At 41.6% G+C, this 15,356-nt stretch overlaps 1 protein-coding gene across 2 annotated transcripts in view; it reads left to right on the forward strand.

Annotated features, from left to right (window-relative positions):
* The window catches only part of SMYD3 (SET and MYND domain containing 3), an 815,165-nt gene that overhangs the window by 579,688 nt on the left and 220,121 nt on the right, over nucleotides 1-15,356 (forward strand). For both annotated transcript variants that reach the window (XM_056567174.1, XM_056567173.1), the window contains exon 8: nucleotides 4,191-4,301. In XM_056567174.1, coding sequence (XP_056423149.1) covers nucleotides 4,191-4,301 — 111 coding nt within the window. The remainder of the gene's footprint in view (nucleotides 1-4,190; nucleotides 4,302-15,356) is intronic.

Genomic DNA, 15,356 nt, shown 5'->3' on the forward strand with positions numbered 1-15,356 from the left:
GAAGAATGCTTACGTTTATCAATCAGAACATTTGACAGGCTTGTGTATCACATAAATTAATGGACCTTGGAATTAATTAAAATAAGTTTTAATAAGTTCGGTCAGATATGTTTTTAGATGTAGATAAGCCTTAGTTAATGGATAGTAATAATACCATGCTCTCAGTTTATTAGAAAGACAATGCAGTATTATGTATCGAGCATATTGAGTTACAAATTTCTAGCAAAGGGATAAGACACTGTTTGTTTCACTGGTATAAAACTGAAGAATTAAAAAACTACATGCAGCATCTTCTTAGCTTACATCATCTAGTTTTTTGGGGATAATATCCATAGTGTTAGCTCACTCTAGGGATAATTTTACATGGGACAGTTATGCTGCACATTTTACCTCCAGTATGTGCAGATATGAAATATGCAGTAGACAGGTAGGCAAATTAGATTTTCCAAATTGAATTCATATACTTCAGAATAGAATTCTGTACAGAAATATACATCAGCATGTCACAGGTTTTGCAGGAATGTTTTGCACATTTTTCACTTTTTCAGCTTATGGAAATTCCACTCTTTGTGGGGTATTTATCATTGTAGGTGTAAGTGAAGCATTTATTATTGTAGGTGTAAGTGAAGCATTTTCTACACTTTTTTTTGTGTGCTGGTAATGTGTAGGAGCACCAAATGTATTAAATGGTCACATAGCATTGGATACATTTTGTGCAGGTCACATTTTCTGAAATTTCTCTCTTCACATTCACCAAACAGCTATGCTACTGTAAGTCTGGGATGGTGTAGTTTTAGAGACTTTTCAGTGGCTTTGCACCTTTTTTGCACCTTTTCACAAAAAGGCGCAATTCATGAAACCCTCCCATATCTTGTGTATTGCCAAAATCAGTGGATTGCAACTTGAAATCAGCAGAAATGTGTAAACCAAAAGGCCAAAATAAACCCTGCTTACGCCTTTTTGGTGCCTTTTCTAGACACAAAAAAAAGGCTAAAGACAGTGATAAATGCCGGCCACTATTTCTATCTCTATATACAGTATTTACTGTATATATAAATGCAAATCGGCAGTACTCTAACTAGGCTTTTTTCTCTAGGCACTGCCCATCTACTGTACTACATCCTTGGGGGTGATGTAACAAGCAATTCTAACTCCAACAACCAAATGCGTAACTATATCCTCAATGTATTAGCTGCACTTAGAAAAAGCAACACACATAACAGAGATTCATCCCCCCCACCCCCACCCCTAAAGTTTTTTTATATACTTTTCAGCCATATCCTAATATATTATTATGTATGTACACTATATTTTGTTCTCTGTAAATTTTCATTTAAAAACATTCTTTGAACTGACATGACAGTGTTTAGCAGCTTGCATAAAGACATCAAAAGACAGCAAATGTGTGTGTCAACAGGCTAACAGCGGGAGGTTATACTGCTGAATATTAAACACATAAATGCCGCTGTTTGTGGTAGAAGTATTCTACAAATAAAAACTTCTAGATGAGCCTTAGAGCTTGTGAAGAGGAAATAACCAGGAAACGATTACTTGCTCATGGTCAGCTGCTTTCTGACTGGCAGATGTTTGCTACAAAACTGCAAATAATAGTTGTAGACGCAGATCATTTAGCAGCTAGTTGGACTAATTCTCTGTGTATCTACAAAAATGATAACCAAGTGGTTTCCAATGATCTGGTTCAATTTAAAATCCAAGTATACTGTGTGCAGTGAGCGCATACAAGTGGAGAGCTGTGTTATCCCTGGGTGTTATTCCTGGGGCTGCTACCTGCAAACATTTGGGATTAAAGACAACGTCATCTTGATGATATGCACTGGTATTCAAATCCAAACTTTGTCTTGAAAACAAGAAATGAGATATAGTTTCTGTCTAAACCCTCCCGTATTTCACTTATTTCCTATCTACATAAAAAAAAGGGCACAATCTGCCCCTTTTATTAGCCCTATGATAGGTGAGCCCTACTGCCCTCTACTGCTCCACACTGCGTGTATTTATTTACTGCAAGGTTTTGCAAAAGTCTCACTGCTCCACTGGGTATATAATACTAGGTTATGTTGGGACCTGTAGTGCTTGGGTGCTCAACTATTTATTTATTTAGTTGATCATGCATGGACTCCTATGGAAGAATTTTTAAGACCAGAATCTCTTCCCGGTCTTAAAGAGGTACTCCACCCCTAGAAATCTTATCCCCTATCCAAAGGATAGGGGATAAGATGTCTGATCGCGGGGGTCCCGCTGCTGGGGAACTCCGCAATATAGCATGCAGCACCCACCTGTATCTGCTTCCCGTAGCGCTGGAGGTTCTGGCTCCCAACCACGCGAACGGAAGATCGTGATGTCACGACTGGGCCCCCGTGTGACGTCATGCCCCGCCCCTCAATGCAAGTCTATGGGAGGGGGCGTGACAGCCGTCATGCCCCCTCCCAAAGACTTGCATTGAGGGGGCTGGCGTGACATCACACGGGGGCGGAGTCGTAACGTCACGATCTTCCGTTCCAGTGGTCGGGAGCCAGAACCTCTAGTGCTGCCGGAAGCAGATACAGGTGGATGCTGCATGCTATATTGTGGGGGTCCTTGGCGGCGGGACCCCCACGATCAGACATCTTATCCCCTATCCTTTGGATAGGGGATAAGATGTCTAGGGGTGGAGTACCCCTTTAATGACTTCCCTGCCAATGCACAGGCTCCCTGGATTCATGTAGAGGCAGGCAACTCTGCATAGATCCAACAAGCCTGTGCACTCGTGCTTAAAGTGTAGGCGCTGCAGTTAGTCAGTGCACAGTCTAGCGTAGGCTCTGCAGTTAGTCAGTGCACAGTCTAGCGTAGGCTCTGCAGTTAGTCAGTGCACAGTCTAGCGTAGGCTCTGCAGTTAGTCAGTGCACAGTCTAGCGTAGGTGCTACAGTTAGTCAGTGCACAGTCTAATGTAGGCGCTGCAGTTAGTCAGTGCACAGTCTAGCATAGGCACTGCAGCAAGTCAGTGCCCAGTCTCACGTAAGCACTGTGATTGATCAGTCCACAGTTTAGTGTACGTGCTGCAGGCAGTCAGTTCACAGTCTAGCATAAGTGCCTTGGTCGATCAGTCCATATTCTAGTGTAAGTGCTACTGTCAATAAGCCCCCAGTTTAAAGTAAATAATGTAAATGCATTGAAGCCAATACACTTGCATAAATACATTGATAAATCTACCCATTGCTTTTTATGACCCAGGCAAAACTAAATCTGTCCTGTGAATTCTGACACCTGTTAACAGTAGCTGCAATTGACAATAGAGGGAAATGAATTGCACATATTTTAAGGTTTTTAATCCTGCCATCCTGGTGTTGTGTGCCAGGTCCACTGTCCCAGCTACCATCCTTAATGTGACTGAAAGAAAAGCTTGCTGCAAACTGTGTGCATGTGTATGGGGTACTGTTAGTTTATTTGCAAAGTGCATTTCTTCTGTATCGGATGAATGATGCCTTGGTCACATGATCCTCCCTGCGTCAATGGCTGTGGGAAAAGTCCCTGGTCCAGCCTTTTCTCACAGGAGAAGGGGTAGACTGAAACCTAATAATTAGTCAGTATGGCTTAGGCCAGCTAAGTGTGTGCATCCAGCCAATCACCTCCAGGCTTTTGCAAGAGCATCATCTCCTGCTAGGCATACCTACACCTAGACAACTTGTGTCATTTCTTCCTGTTCTACAATCAAGTCACTGTGCCTGTTCCTGTCCACACTGTAAGGATAAAGTACTCAATCTCCATGAAGGAGTTTTTTGTCTTAGTCAGAGGAGAATTTCATGGATGAACAAGGGTTCCTCTGCAATACACTAATCTCAAAGTGACCAATGCTGGGTGGCTGTCATGTCATCAAAAGTTCTTCTTTCAGTTAAAGCATGGATATTGTAACACAGTAAGTCAACCTGTGAAGATTCTTAATAGTAGAGATAAATCTAATGTGAGCACCTGTGAACATTTGCATGTGTCCGATCTGCTGCAAAAAGGACAGTGACCCAATATCCATTAATCTAGCTAAAAAGCTGTAGCATACAATAAGTGTGTGATTATGTTCATTAATAAAAGAGAACATTGCATATTACATGATTTATGAGCTATAGAACACATGGAGAATCACCAGTGATTATGTGTGCAGATGATGACAAATGTGTATTATGTTTTCTTATCTCTACAGCTCACTATAAGTTACATTGATGTGATGATGCCTTCACACATGCGTCAGATGCAGTTTCAGCGTCAATACTGCTTTACCTGTGATTGCAATCGCTGCGTGTCAAGAGATAAGGTACAACTATGTCCTTGCTGCTAACCTATGTTCAAATGTTTTTTTCCCATTACATAGTGATGGAATATGCCATCGTCGATCAACCTATCTGCCTAATATCATCCCTTTATCCTAAGAATTAAGGGGGTGCAGAGTTAGTATAGCACTGTGTCAGAGTTTTATCTTGGCCACCAGTGCTCTCTACCACCCGTTGTGCAGCACAGCCCCCTTCACTTGAATAGAGTTGTGTTTTAGTTCCTGCATGGTCGCGAGCATTGCTTTCCATGGAAAAGCTGAAGAGGCTTCTGCTCTTTCATTCTCACAGTCATCTGGGGTTCCTAGTGATCACACACTCACATAATTTAATGTTATGGCACATCATAGTGATTATACCACATATAACATTATGCAATAGAAAACTCCTATGAATTAGCTAAATTAATAAACTAAACTAAGATAAAACTTAAACTAAGAAGAGCAACAGTGATGCCTTTGGCCACCAGTCAGATTTCACTTCTCATTTAGCAAGTGAGATTAAAAAAGCAAAGGATAAGCAACATTACTGTCCCTGCAATTGTTCTGTATAAATGATGCACAGTCATGGATTTGTAGTCCTTTCTACTTTACCAAGTGGAAAGCTTATTTTTACTACTATACGAGGGTTGGATAAATCAAACCAGTCTTATTATGACTAACTCATTTGCACCACACTCCTTACATCTACGACATTTGTACACAACATTTTTCTCTGAAACTATATGCAAGACTTATAAAGTCATACAGAAAACTATTACTTTAAATGGGCACTGTCAGATACAAAAACCTTTTATATGTTGTACATCTTGGCAAAACATTAACCTTTCTAATACACTTCATAAGAATTTTTTTTTCCTTTTTATAGAAATCATGGCTTTGTCCAAGCAGAAGCACAGGCATGGACAATGTCCAGTAAGTGAGGGTGGGCTAGATCTCCTCTGTTCTCTCTCCTGTCTGATAGGACTCCTCTGTTCTCTCTCCTGTCTGATAGTACTCCTCTGTGCTCTCTCCTGTTGGATATATCTCCTCTGTGCTCTCTCCTGTCTGATAGTACTCCTCTGTGCTCTCTCCTGTCTAATAGGACTCCTCTGTGCTCTCTCTTGTTGGATATATCTCCTCTTTGCTCTCTCCTTTCTGATAGTACTCCTCTGTGCTCTCTCCTGTCTGATAGGACTCCTCTGAGCTCTCTCCTGTCTGATAGTACTCCTCTGTGCTCTCTCCTGGCTGATAGTACTCCTCTGTGCTCTCTCCTGGCTGATAGTACTCCTCTGTGCTCTCTCCTGTCTCATAGTACTCCTCTGTGCTCTCTCCTGTCTGATAGTACTCCTCTGTTCTCTCTCCTGTCTGATAGGACTCCTCTGTGCTCTCTCCTGTCTGATAGGACTCCTCTGTGCTCTCTCCTGTCTGATAGAACTCCTCTGTGCTCTCTCCTGTTTGATAGGACTCCTCTGTGCTCTCTCTCCTGTCTGATAGGACTCCTCTGTGCTCTCTCCTGTCTGATAGGACTCCTGTGTGCTTTCCCCTGTCTGATAGTACTCCTCTGTGCTCACTCCTGTCCTATCAGACAGGGGAGTGCTAGCCCACCCTCACTTACCGGACTTTGTCCATGCCTGTGCTTCAGCTTTGACAAAGCCATGATTTTAGGATTTCTAAAAAAGGAAATCTAATTTTCTTATGAAGTATATTAGAAAGGTTAATGTTTTGCCAATATGTACAACATACAAAAAGTTTTTGAGTCTGACAGTGCATGTTTAAGTTATTGGTGCAAAGCTGGTTCTACAAAATATTGATTATGGTGTATACTTAGTTTTTTCATACATGATTTTTCCATTATGGCTTTATTTTAGTTAACCTCTTAAGCACCCAGGGCGTACCTGTACGTCCTAAGTCCGCTCCCGTTCTATGACTGACGTCATTACAAAGTAGAATTGGTGGCGCAAAAAATAAGCCATAATATAGATTTTTAGCTGCAAAATTGAAAGAGTTATGATTTTTTAAAGGTAAGAAAGAAAAAACGAAAATGGAAAAACGGAAAACCCCCAGGTCCTTAAGGGGTTAAATAAACAATGATAGGATATAATATTTTGTGTTTTGTTCATCTAAGGTTGTATTTACCTAGTTTTAAGACCTCCTAAGACCGCAATATTTATGTCCTGTATGTAGAGTGTGTACTTTTCTTTCCCTCATGACTGTAAGTGGTTAGGTGGTGGCCCTTTTTGTCATTGAATTGGCGCCAATGGGTTGACATAACAGCTGAGGACCTAAAGATGATCCTCCAAGTTTGACACTTATGCATATGTTTTTTCCCATCAAAAACAAATGAATCTGTGATCTATAGACACAAATGTAAACAGAATCATAGGGGCATTATAACAAAAAAATGTAAGCAAAGGTGATTATAGAATGGTAATCTGGATACTTTATCTTGGGATAACTGAGGAGTGTGAGAAGGGTAACTGAATAATAGTTTCCTCTAGATTGTGAGGTCAGTGCTCCACATTTATTATTCAGTTTACAAGGTTTTAGTGGGTAATGGAGAAAATCTGGCATGATTTTCAAGAAGATGTAGTGTAAGCTACACTTATTAAGAAAAATAGGTAACTTTTGCGTACATTTCAGCACATATATAGTTAGTACGGTCGAAAAAAGATATATCTACCCCTGCTATCATTTTCTGACTGTCAGGTCTAATATCAATCCTAGTTTTTGTGGGTTAATGTGTCGGCTAAGAATGTAATGGTACATTGGAAAATACATTTCTTTATTCTGGTAATTAATTCTGTTATTGATTCTGATAAAACATTGTGTTTTGTTTTAAAACAAATTGACACTTCCCATTTCTTAGGGGTATGCAAAACTAGGAGAATACAGCAAGTAATTACTATGTCGCATTTGAGGCAATAACATTATAATGATAGATGCAGGTTTTCAAAGTCGAAAAAAAGCATTAATTATACAGTTCCTGCTTCCTCCCTATTAAGCTGATTTCTTCCGCGCATCAAAAACTCCTTGCATTAAATATTAAAGCTTTTTATATTGTGGAGAATATTACAATTTACTGCATAATGCAATATATATATATATATATATATATATATATATATATTGCATTATGCAGTAAATTGTAATATCCTCCACAATATATATATACAGTGATCCCTCAACATACAATGGCCTCAACATACAATAGTTTCAACATACAATGGTCTTTTCTGGACCATTGTAAGTTGAAACCAGACTCAACATACAATGACAATCTGGACAAAGACAGTCCAGATCTGTGAAACTTGTCAATGGCCGAGAGAACTGACCAATCAGAATGGGCAATTTACAGGTAAAGCACCTGTGTTACTGAAGTGTATGCACTGACTGGTGTCTGGTAGCGCCCCCTACAGTACAGGGAGGTATTACATGTTCTGTACACTTTACCTGTACCAGGGTTACCGGCTTCTTTGGACACCAGGTGAGGGCGACTCCATGTTACTTTTTTAGGACACTGCGTGTACTGTACAGGTCCCTGAAGAAGCTCCTGTCCTCTACATAGACCAGTGTTTCCCAAGCAGGGTGCCCCCAGCTGTTGCAAAACTACAACTCCCAGCATGCCTGGACAGCCTTTGGCTGTCCGGGCATGCTGGGAGTTGTAGTTTTGCAACAGCTGGAGGCTCCCTGCTTGGAAAACACTGACATAGACAGTGATTTACAGCTCCCAGCAGATCTTTCTTACTTTTATATGTAGAGATTTGCTTTATCTATATTAGTTATCTACTTTTTCTTTAATCCTCACTTTTTCCTATTTTTGGATGACATTTTGGGGCTTTAGAACCAATTACCATGTTTCCATAGAGTTATGGTCTCAACATACAATGGTTTCAACATACAATGGTCGTCCTGGAACCGATTAATATTGTAACTTGAGGGACCACTGTATATGCAAACCTACATATTAGACATATGTAAGATTGCTTATTTTGTCAAATGTCTTATTTAATGAAAAATGGAGAAATGCACTTTATATGGACATTGTGATGTGATGAGCATGATAGTTTTGTAACTATAGGCACAGTAAAGCTAACCATTCTGTGACTTAACAGAAACCAGTCAGTTATGCCATGCCTCGCTGAGTTAGCCACACTGTTCCCATATGCCATTACCTGGTGTAGAAAAAAGCAACCACTGGTTCTGTTCCATCCACCAATGATTGACAGGTTTCTCCCTATCACTGTCATATGAGGAAGCCAGTTAAAACATTGGTGGTAGGGAGAAGCAGCGACAGTGGAAACTGTTTTATGGCCGCACACTGACAGCTAGTGGGGGGACATTCTATGAAGCTACACATTGTACTGGCACACGTGAGGACATAATAACATGACTTACAGATTCCCTTAAAGGGGTACTCCGGTGAAAACATTTTTTCTTTTAAATCAACTGGTGGCAGAAAGTTAAACATATTTGTAAATTACTTCTATTAAAAAATCTTAATCCTTCCTGTACTTATTAGCTGCTGAATACTACAGAGTAGGGATGTAAGAAAAAATCGATTCTCGCGATAATCGCGATTTTTTCATTTGCCGATACAGAATCGATTCAAAATATTTTTGAATCGATTCTTTTAGGGATGTGGAATTTTTATCTGCGGACGCCCGGAACAGCATGTCATGTCCCGGGCATCAGGAGATAAAAGTTCCACATTTGTGGAGCCGGGCAGGCCGGATCTGACACGGCTATGGAGCGGGCTCCGACTCGTGCCCACTCCGTACTATGCGACCCCCGGATGATTTCAGTAGCCGGGGGCCGCCGCTAATAGCCAGCATGCGGCAATCGCCGCGGCTGGCTATTAAAGGAGTATCCGGTGCGCACTTTTCTCATTTTATCCTATCCAGGCTGCAAAATAAAACGCACTTTATCTTACCTGCCAACGAGCCCCCGGAGCTCCGGTACAGGTGTTCGGTCCCCGGGCTGTATTCTTCTTACTTCCTGTTAGTCCGGCACGTCACATGGAGCTTCAGCCTATCACCAGCCGCAGCGATGTCCCGCCTCCGCTGGTGATAGGCTGAAGCTCCATGTGACGTGCCGGACTAACAGGAAGTAAGAAGAATACAGCCCGGGGACCGAACACCTGTACCGGACTGTACCGGAGCTCCGCGGGCTCGTTGGCAGGTAAGATAAAGTGCGTTTTATTTTATTTTGCAGCCCGGACGGGATAACATGAGAAAAGTGAGCACCGGAGTACTAGATCGCCGCTGTCAAAGCTGACAGCGGCGTCTATTGGGATCTATGAATGCTCCCAGGTGGGCGATATATCGCGATGTATCGTCACCTAGACGGTATCGCGATATATCGGATCGCCACATTGGTATCGCGATTCGAATCGAATCACCAAATTCTTGGCGATTCACACCCCTACTACAGAGGAAATTCTTTTCTTTTTGGAATGCTCTCTGATGACATCACAAGCACAGTTCTCTCTGCTGACGTTATTATAATAATAATAATAACGCTTTATTTATTGTTGTCCTTAGTGGGATTTGAACCCAAGTCCCCAGCACTGCAAGGCAGCAGTGCTAACCACTGAGCCACCATGCTGCCCTTAGCATACATCTGCTATGGATGGTTGCTTAAATGGACAGAGATGTCAGCAGAGAGCACTGTGCTCGTGATGTCATCAGTGTTCCAAAAAGAAAGGAATTTCCTCTGTAGCATTCAGCAGCTAATAAGTACTGGAAGGATTAAGATTTTTTAATAGAAGTAATTTACAAATATGTTTAACTTTCTGCCACCAGTTGATTTAAAAGAAAAAAGGTTTTCACCGGAGTACCCCTTTAAAGGAAATGTGTCATCAGAATATGACCCATTTCTTAAAGCATGGTTTCATTAAAGTAAATTATTAATTTCCTGACTACAGATTTCAAAGGTCCATGTGGCTGACATAAAGCATCTCTCCAAAAGCTGTTAACAGGAGCTCTGTCAAGGCACTCGCCCCCCTACCCCACCAATCACATACAGAAAATTAAATTAAAACATCTACATTTAGAAGTTAAAACAGAATAAAAACATCTATGTTTAAAAAAAAAAAATATTAGAAACAAGTGATATATGTCAGTTAAATCATTAAAGGATGGTTAAGTCAATGAAAGCAATAGGTTAAATGGGAAATAAAGAATAAGGTAGGAATAATACACAATGGCCCTCATTTACTAAAGTCCAACCAACTCTTTTTCTCGGTTATTGCGCCTAAATTCTAGTCGCAACGTCTGTGCGACTATGTGACCAAATTTTATTCGCACAACCGACACTTTAGAAAACACTCGGAGTGTTTTTTTTCACTCTGAAATGGGCGTGTTTTATACAAAAATGGGCGTTTTACTGACAAAAAACTCAAAATACTCGGAGTACTTCCAAAATCACTCGAGAAATAGTGTGAGTTTGCCTCACGCAATAACCGACAGCCAAGAGGCCGAGTGAAATTCCAAAAAATTGAGTAATTTCTAACAAGGGACTGTTTGCCATTGTGTTTTTTGTGAAAGTAACTTGTTTTATAACCTGAAAACATTTTGTACAGTTCAACACTTTTATGAATAAAATATTGAATGTTTTTGTGATAGTTAATGTACAATTTTTTTTTCTTTTTATCACATTTGCAATATTAGGTGTAAATCAATTTAACACCCAAGCTGATAAACAAGGAGAATTGTTGTAATGTTTGAAAAATTATAACACATGAATACTTTTGATTCATGGAAACATTATTAAACAAACAAGTCTAAACCATTTTGACTCACACAACTAATTTCTTTAGCTCGGAGTTTGTGCGACACAATTGACCAGTGCGACACAAAAAAACGTGCGACAGAAAAATAACCGACATGTGCGACAGAATAGTTAATAAGCCTGAAAAAAAAAGACGAGTGATATTGAAATCACTCCACAATAAACACTCCACTCTTAGTGAATGAGGGCCAATATGTGTCTCCTATGGTGCATCTATTTAGTATCCAACCATACTTTTTCTCCCCTTTAGTGCTATTGCCTTTAAAGAGGATCTGTGTTCACCCCTCCAAAAATGATCATTAAATAGCTTAGGGTACCCTGATCACACACCTATTACAGTGTCTTGATACACCCTTCTAGAGATGAGTGAAGTTACAGTACTTCTATTCTGCACGAACTTCTCGGCTCGGCAGTTGCTGACTTTATCCTGCTTAAATTAGTTCAACTTTCAGGTGCTCCGGTGGGCTGGAAAAGGTGGATACAGTCCTAGGAGACTCTAAAGTCAGCAACCGCCGAGCCGCGAGGTTCCTGCAGAATCAAAGTACTGTAACTTGCTCATCTCTACACTTTTCCATTCCTGAGATTTGAGGATTTATAGTATGTCTGACAATTTAGGAAATCAGTCAGATGGATGTGAACTTAATTTTAAAAATAGGAGTGAATGTGAGGTGATGAGATTATACAGTCAGGCAGTATGTGTTAGGCAAACATACCCCTCAGTGTAAACCATTTACACTCTCTGGCTGTATAATCCTGCCCATCACCTGATATTCACTCCTATTTTTAAATAGGCACAGCAGAAGTTGTTACGCCTTTTCAGTATACCTCTTGGTACCATACTGCACATTTAATGGTAACATTGCTGGCTCCACAGTTTTTCCATTACTGTCCCCGATAAGATTCCACCTATCTTGAGATTGAGGGCTTCCCATTCCCCTCCAGCCTGTTTCAAGAGGTAGTCTGAAAGATGAAAACAACCAAGCTAACCTGTTTACGCAATTTATGTAACGCCTGTTGACTTTACCGGTAACTGCATGAACAGTGTAGTATTAAAGGGGTACTCTGGCGCTTAGACATCTTATCCCCTATCCCCTATCTTATCCCCTATCGCGGCGGGACCCCCGTGATCTTGCACGCTGCACCCCGTTAGAATCAGTCCCCAGAGCGTGTTCGCTCCGGGTCTGATTACTGTCGATCACATGTGATGTCACGCTCCGCCCCCTCAATGCAAGCCTATGGGAGCGGGCGTCACTTCTTTCTCTGTCAGAGCTGCTGGAAATAGCTGAGAGTTGTACTCGGCTATATGCAGCAGCTTTATAGACAACAAATAGAGCATCGGCACACATGCATCACTCTGTTCAAAACAAATACTTAGGTCCATGTATTTGAGATCATGGGGAGTCCAAGCAGTTAGACCCCTCAGAATCTGAAACCTATTCCCTTTTCTATACAGTGATTAAACTTAAAATATTATCGGACCCATCAATTCGGCGAAAAATGCAAGAAATGACAGTAGAAGAGACTTTTCTCAAATACATATCATAGGAAAATCAGATGAATCAGTGGAAACAAGTTTTACTTTCATTCTAGCAGAGAGAGATGAAAATCTGGTGATTATTTTCATTTTTGTGAGGTACTAACTGTGAGTAGAGAACTAATTTTGTAAGAGGTAAATCTGCTAGACTAGGAAATAGCTGCCTGTAAGAGGTTAATTTGCTAGACTAGGACATGTCTGCTTGTAACATATTAATCTGAGTCTCTCTCAACACATAGTCAGCCTGCAGAAGGCAAAGCACACTGAGGAGACAAAAAACGCTAAAGATAAAGTTTTCCACTGTGTCGAACTGCTTCACCCTCCTGCTGCTGCTCCATAAAACACAGGACTCCTCTATCTTGTATTGCTGCTCTTAAAATATCCAGGATGAAGAATGCAAACTTCACCACTGTGCTTACAGTATCCCCCCACACAATGGATTATTCCAGCTTAGAAGCAGGAAGTATGAAATAGCTGTTAAGCTAGTGTTCCTTAGCTTCTGCTGAATTACCTTGAGTCTAGACACCCCTTCTTAAAGGGCCATTGCCTTATTATTATTGTTATTTTTTGTTAGCCTCTTGAGGATGCAGGGCGTACAAGGATGCCCTGCTTCCCTGATCCTTATGGACCCAAGGTGTACCTGTACGCCAGTGGGAATTCCGGTCCCCTCCCCTCACCAGGCGGGGACCGTACTGGGTTGCCTGCTGAAATCATTCTGCAGGCATCCCTTACCAACATCTGGGGGGGGCTTGAATTGACTGGCGATCTGCGGTGATTCTGGGTCATACGGGTCTCCAGTGACCCGGAAAATAAGGGGGATCAGGGCTGTCCAAGACACCCTCGATCCCCCTGAAGAAATAGGAGTGAGGTGGCACCCCTCCTATCCCTGCTATTGGTTGGTCAGAAGCTACCGACCAATAGCAGATCGGGGGGGGGGGGGGTGTGTTAAAGTTCAGTTCCCCCGCTCTGCCCACCCATGGTAGTCCATGCAGAGTGGGGGAACTGTCCTTTCAGCGGCGGAGGTCCCTTACTAGCGGCAGGTGGCGATCCTCCTCTCGTGATCCTGCTGGTAAGTTGTTGCCTTGCAACATCTGGAGGGCCACAGTTTGGAGACCACTATACAGTGGACTCTAAACTGTAGTCCTTCAGATGTTGCAAAACTATAACTCCCAGCATGCCCAGACAGCAGTTTGCTGCCTGGGCATGCTGGGATTTATAGTTTTGCAAAAGCTGGAGGGCTACAGTTTGGAGATCACTGTTCAGTGGTCTCTAAACTGTGGCCCTCTAGATCTTGCAAAACTACAACTCCCAGCATGCACTGACAGCAAACGGCTGTCTCGGCATGCTGGGAGTTGTAGTTGCGTGCCTCCAGCTGTTGCATAACTACATCTCCCATGCCCTCCGGTGATCAGTACATGCTGGGAGTCGTAGTTGTGCAACAGGTGAAGGCACCCTGGTTGGACAATACTGAGTTAGGTAACAGAACCTAACTGAAGGTTTTCCAACCAGTGTGCCTCCAGCTGTTGCAAAAGTACAACTCCCAGCATGCACGGTCTGTCAGTTGTAGTTGTAGTTTTGCAACAGCTGGAGGTTTTTTTCACCGCAGCTCAAACTCCTAGCGGGAAATTCACAGTAAACCCCTGCCCATGTGAATGTACCCTAAAAACACTACACTACACAAAATAAAGAGTAAAACACTACATATACACACACGTACACTGTCCCGTTCCCCCCCCCCCCCCCCCCAATAAAAATGAAAAAGGTCTCGTACGGCAGCGTTTCCAAAAATGAAGCCTCCGGCTGTTGCAAAACAATAACTCCCAGCATTTCCAGACAGCCACTAACTGTCCAGGCATGCTGGGAGTTTAGCAACAGCTAGAGGCACCCTGTTTGGGAATAGTGTTGAGCGGCATAGGCCATATTCGAATTCGCGAATATTCGCGAATATATGGGCGAATATTCGTCATATTCGCGAATATTCGCATATTCGTAATAGTCTCGTTTTATTTTCGCATATGCGAATATTCGCGCATGCGAAAATTAGCATATACGTAAATTTGTATATACAAAAATTAACATATGCGAAAATTCGCATATGCGGAAATTAGCATATACAAATTTTCGCATATGCGGAAATTCGCACACCAGTCTCACACAATAGTATTAGAGCCTTCTTACACCACATAAGCTGGAAGCAGAGAGGGATGATCACTGTGATGTGTACTGTGAAAAAAAATAAAAAAATAAAAAACGAATATTCGTAATTACGAATATATAGCGCTATATTCGCGAATATTCACGAATTCGCGAATATGTGATATTCGCGAATAAAATTCAAATTGCGAATATTCGCGAGCAACACTATTTGGGAATAACTGGCATAGAATATTGCCCCATACTTTTAATTTTCACAAGAGATAAAAGGAAAAAATTACCCCCAAAATTTGTAATGAAATTTCTCCTGTGTACAGAAATACCCCATATGTGGACATAAAATGCTCTGCGGGTGCACAACATCGCTCAGGATTGAGAGCGCACTATGTACATTCGAGACCTAAATTGGTGATTTGCACATGGGTGGCTGATTTTACAGAGGTTCTGACGTAAACGCAAAAAAATTAATACCCACATGTGACCCCATTTAGGAAACTACACCCCTCACGGTATTTAACAAGGGGTATAGTGAGCCTTAAAGGGGTACTCCACCCCTGGCATCTTATCCCCTATCCAAAGGATAG

This window comes from Hyla sarda, chromosome 3 (assembly GCF_029499605.1).
Source record: "Hyla sarda isolate aHylSar1 chromosome 3, aHylSar1.hap1, whole genome shotgun sequence".
NCBI classification, from domain to species: Eukaryota; Metazoa; Chordata; class Amphibia; order Anura; family Hylidae; genus Hyla; species Hyla sarda.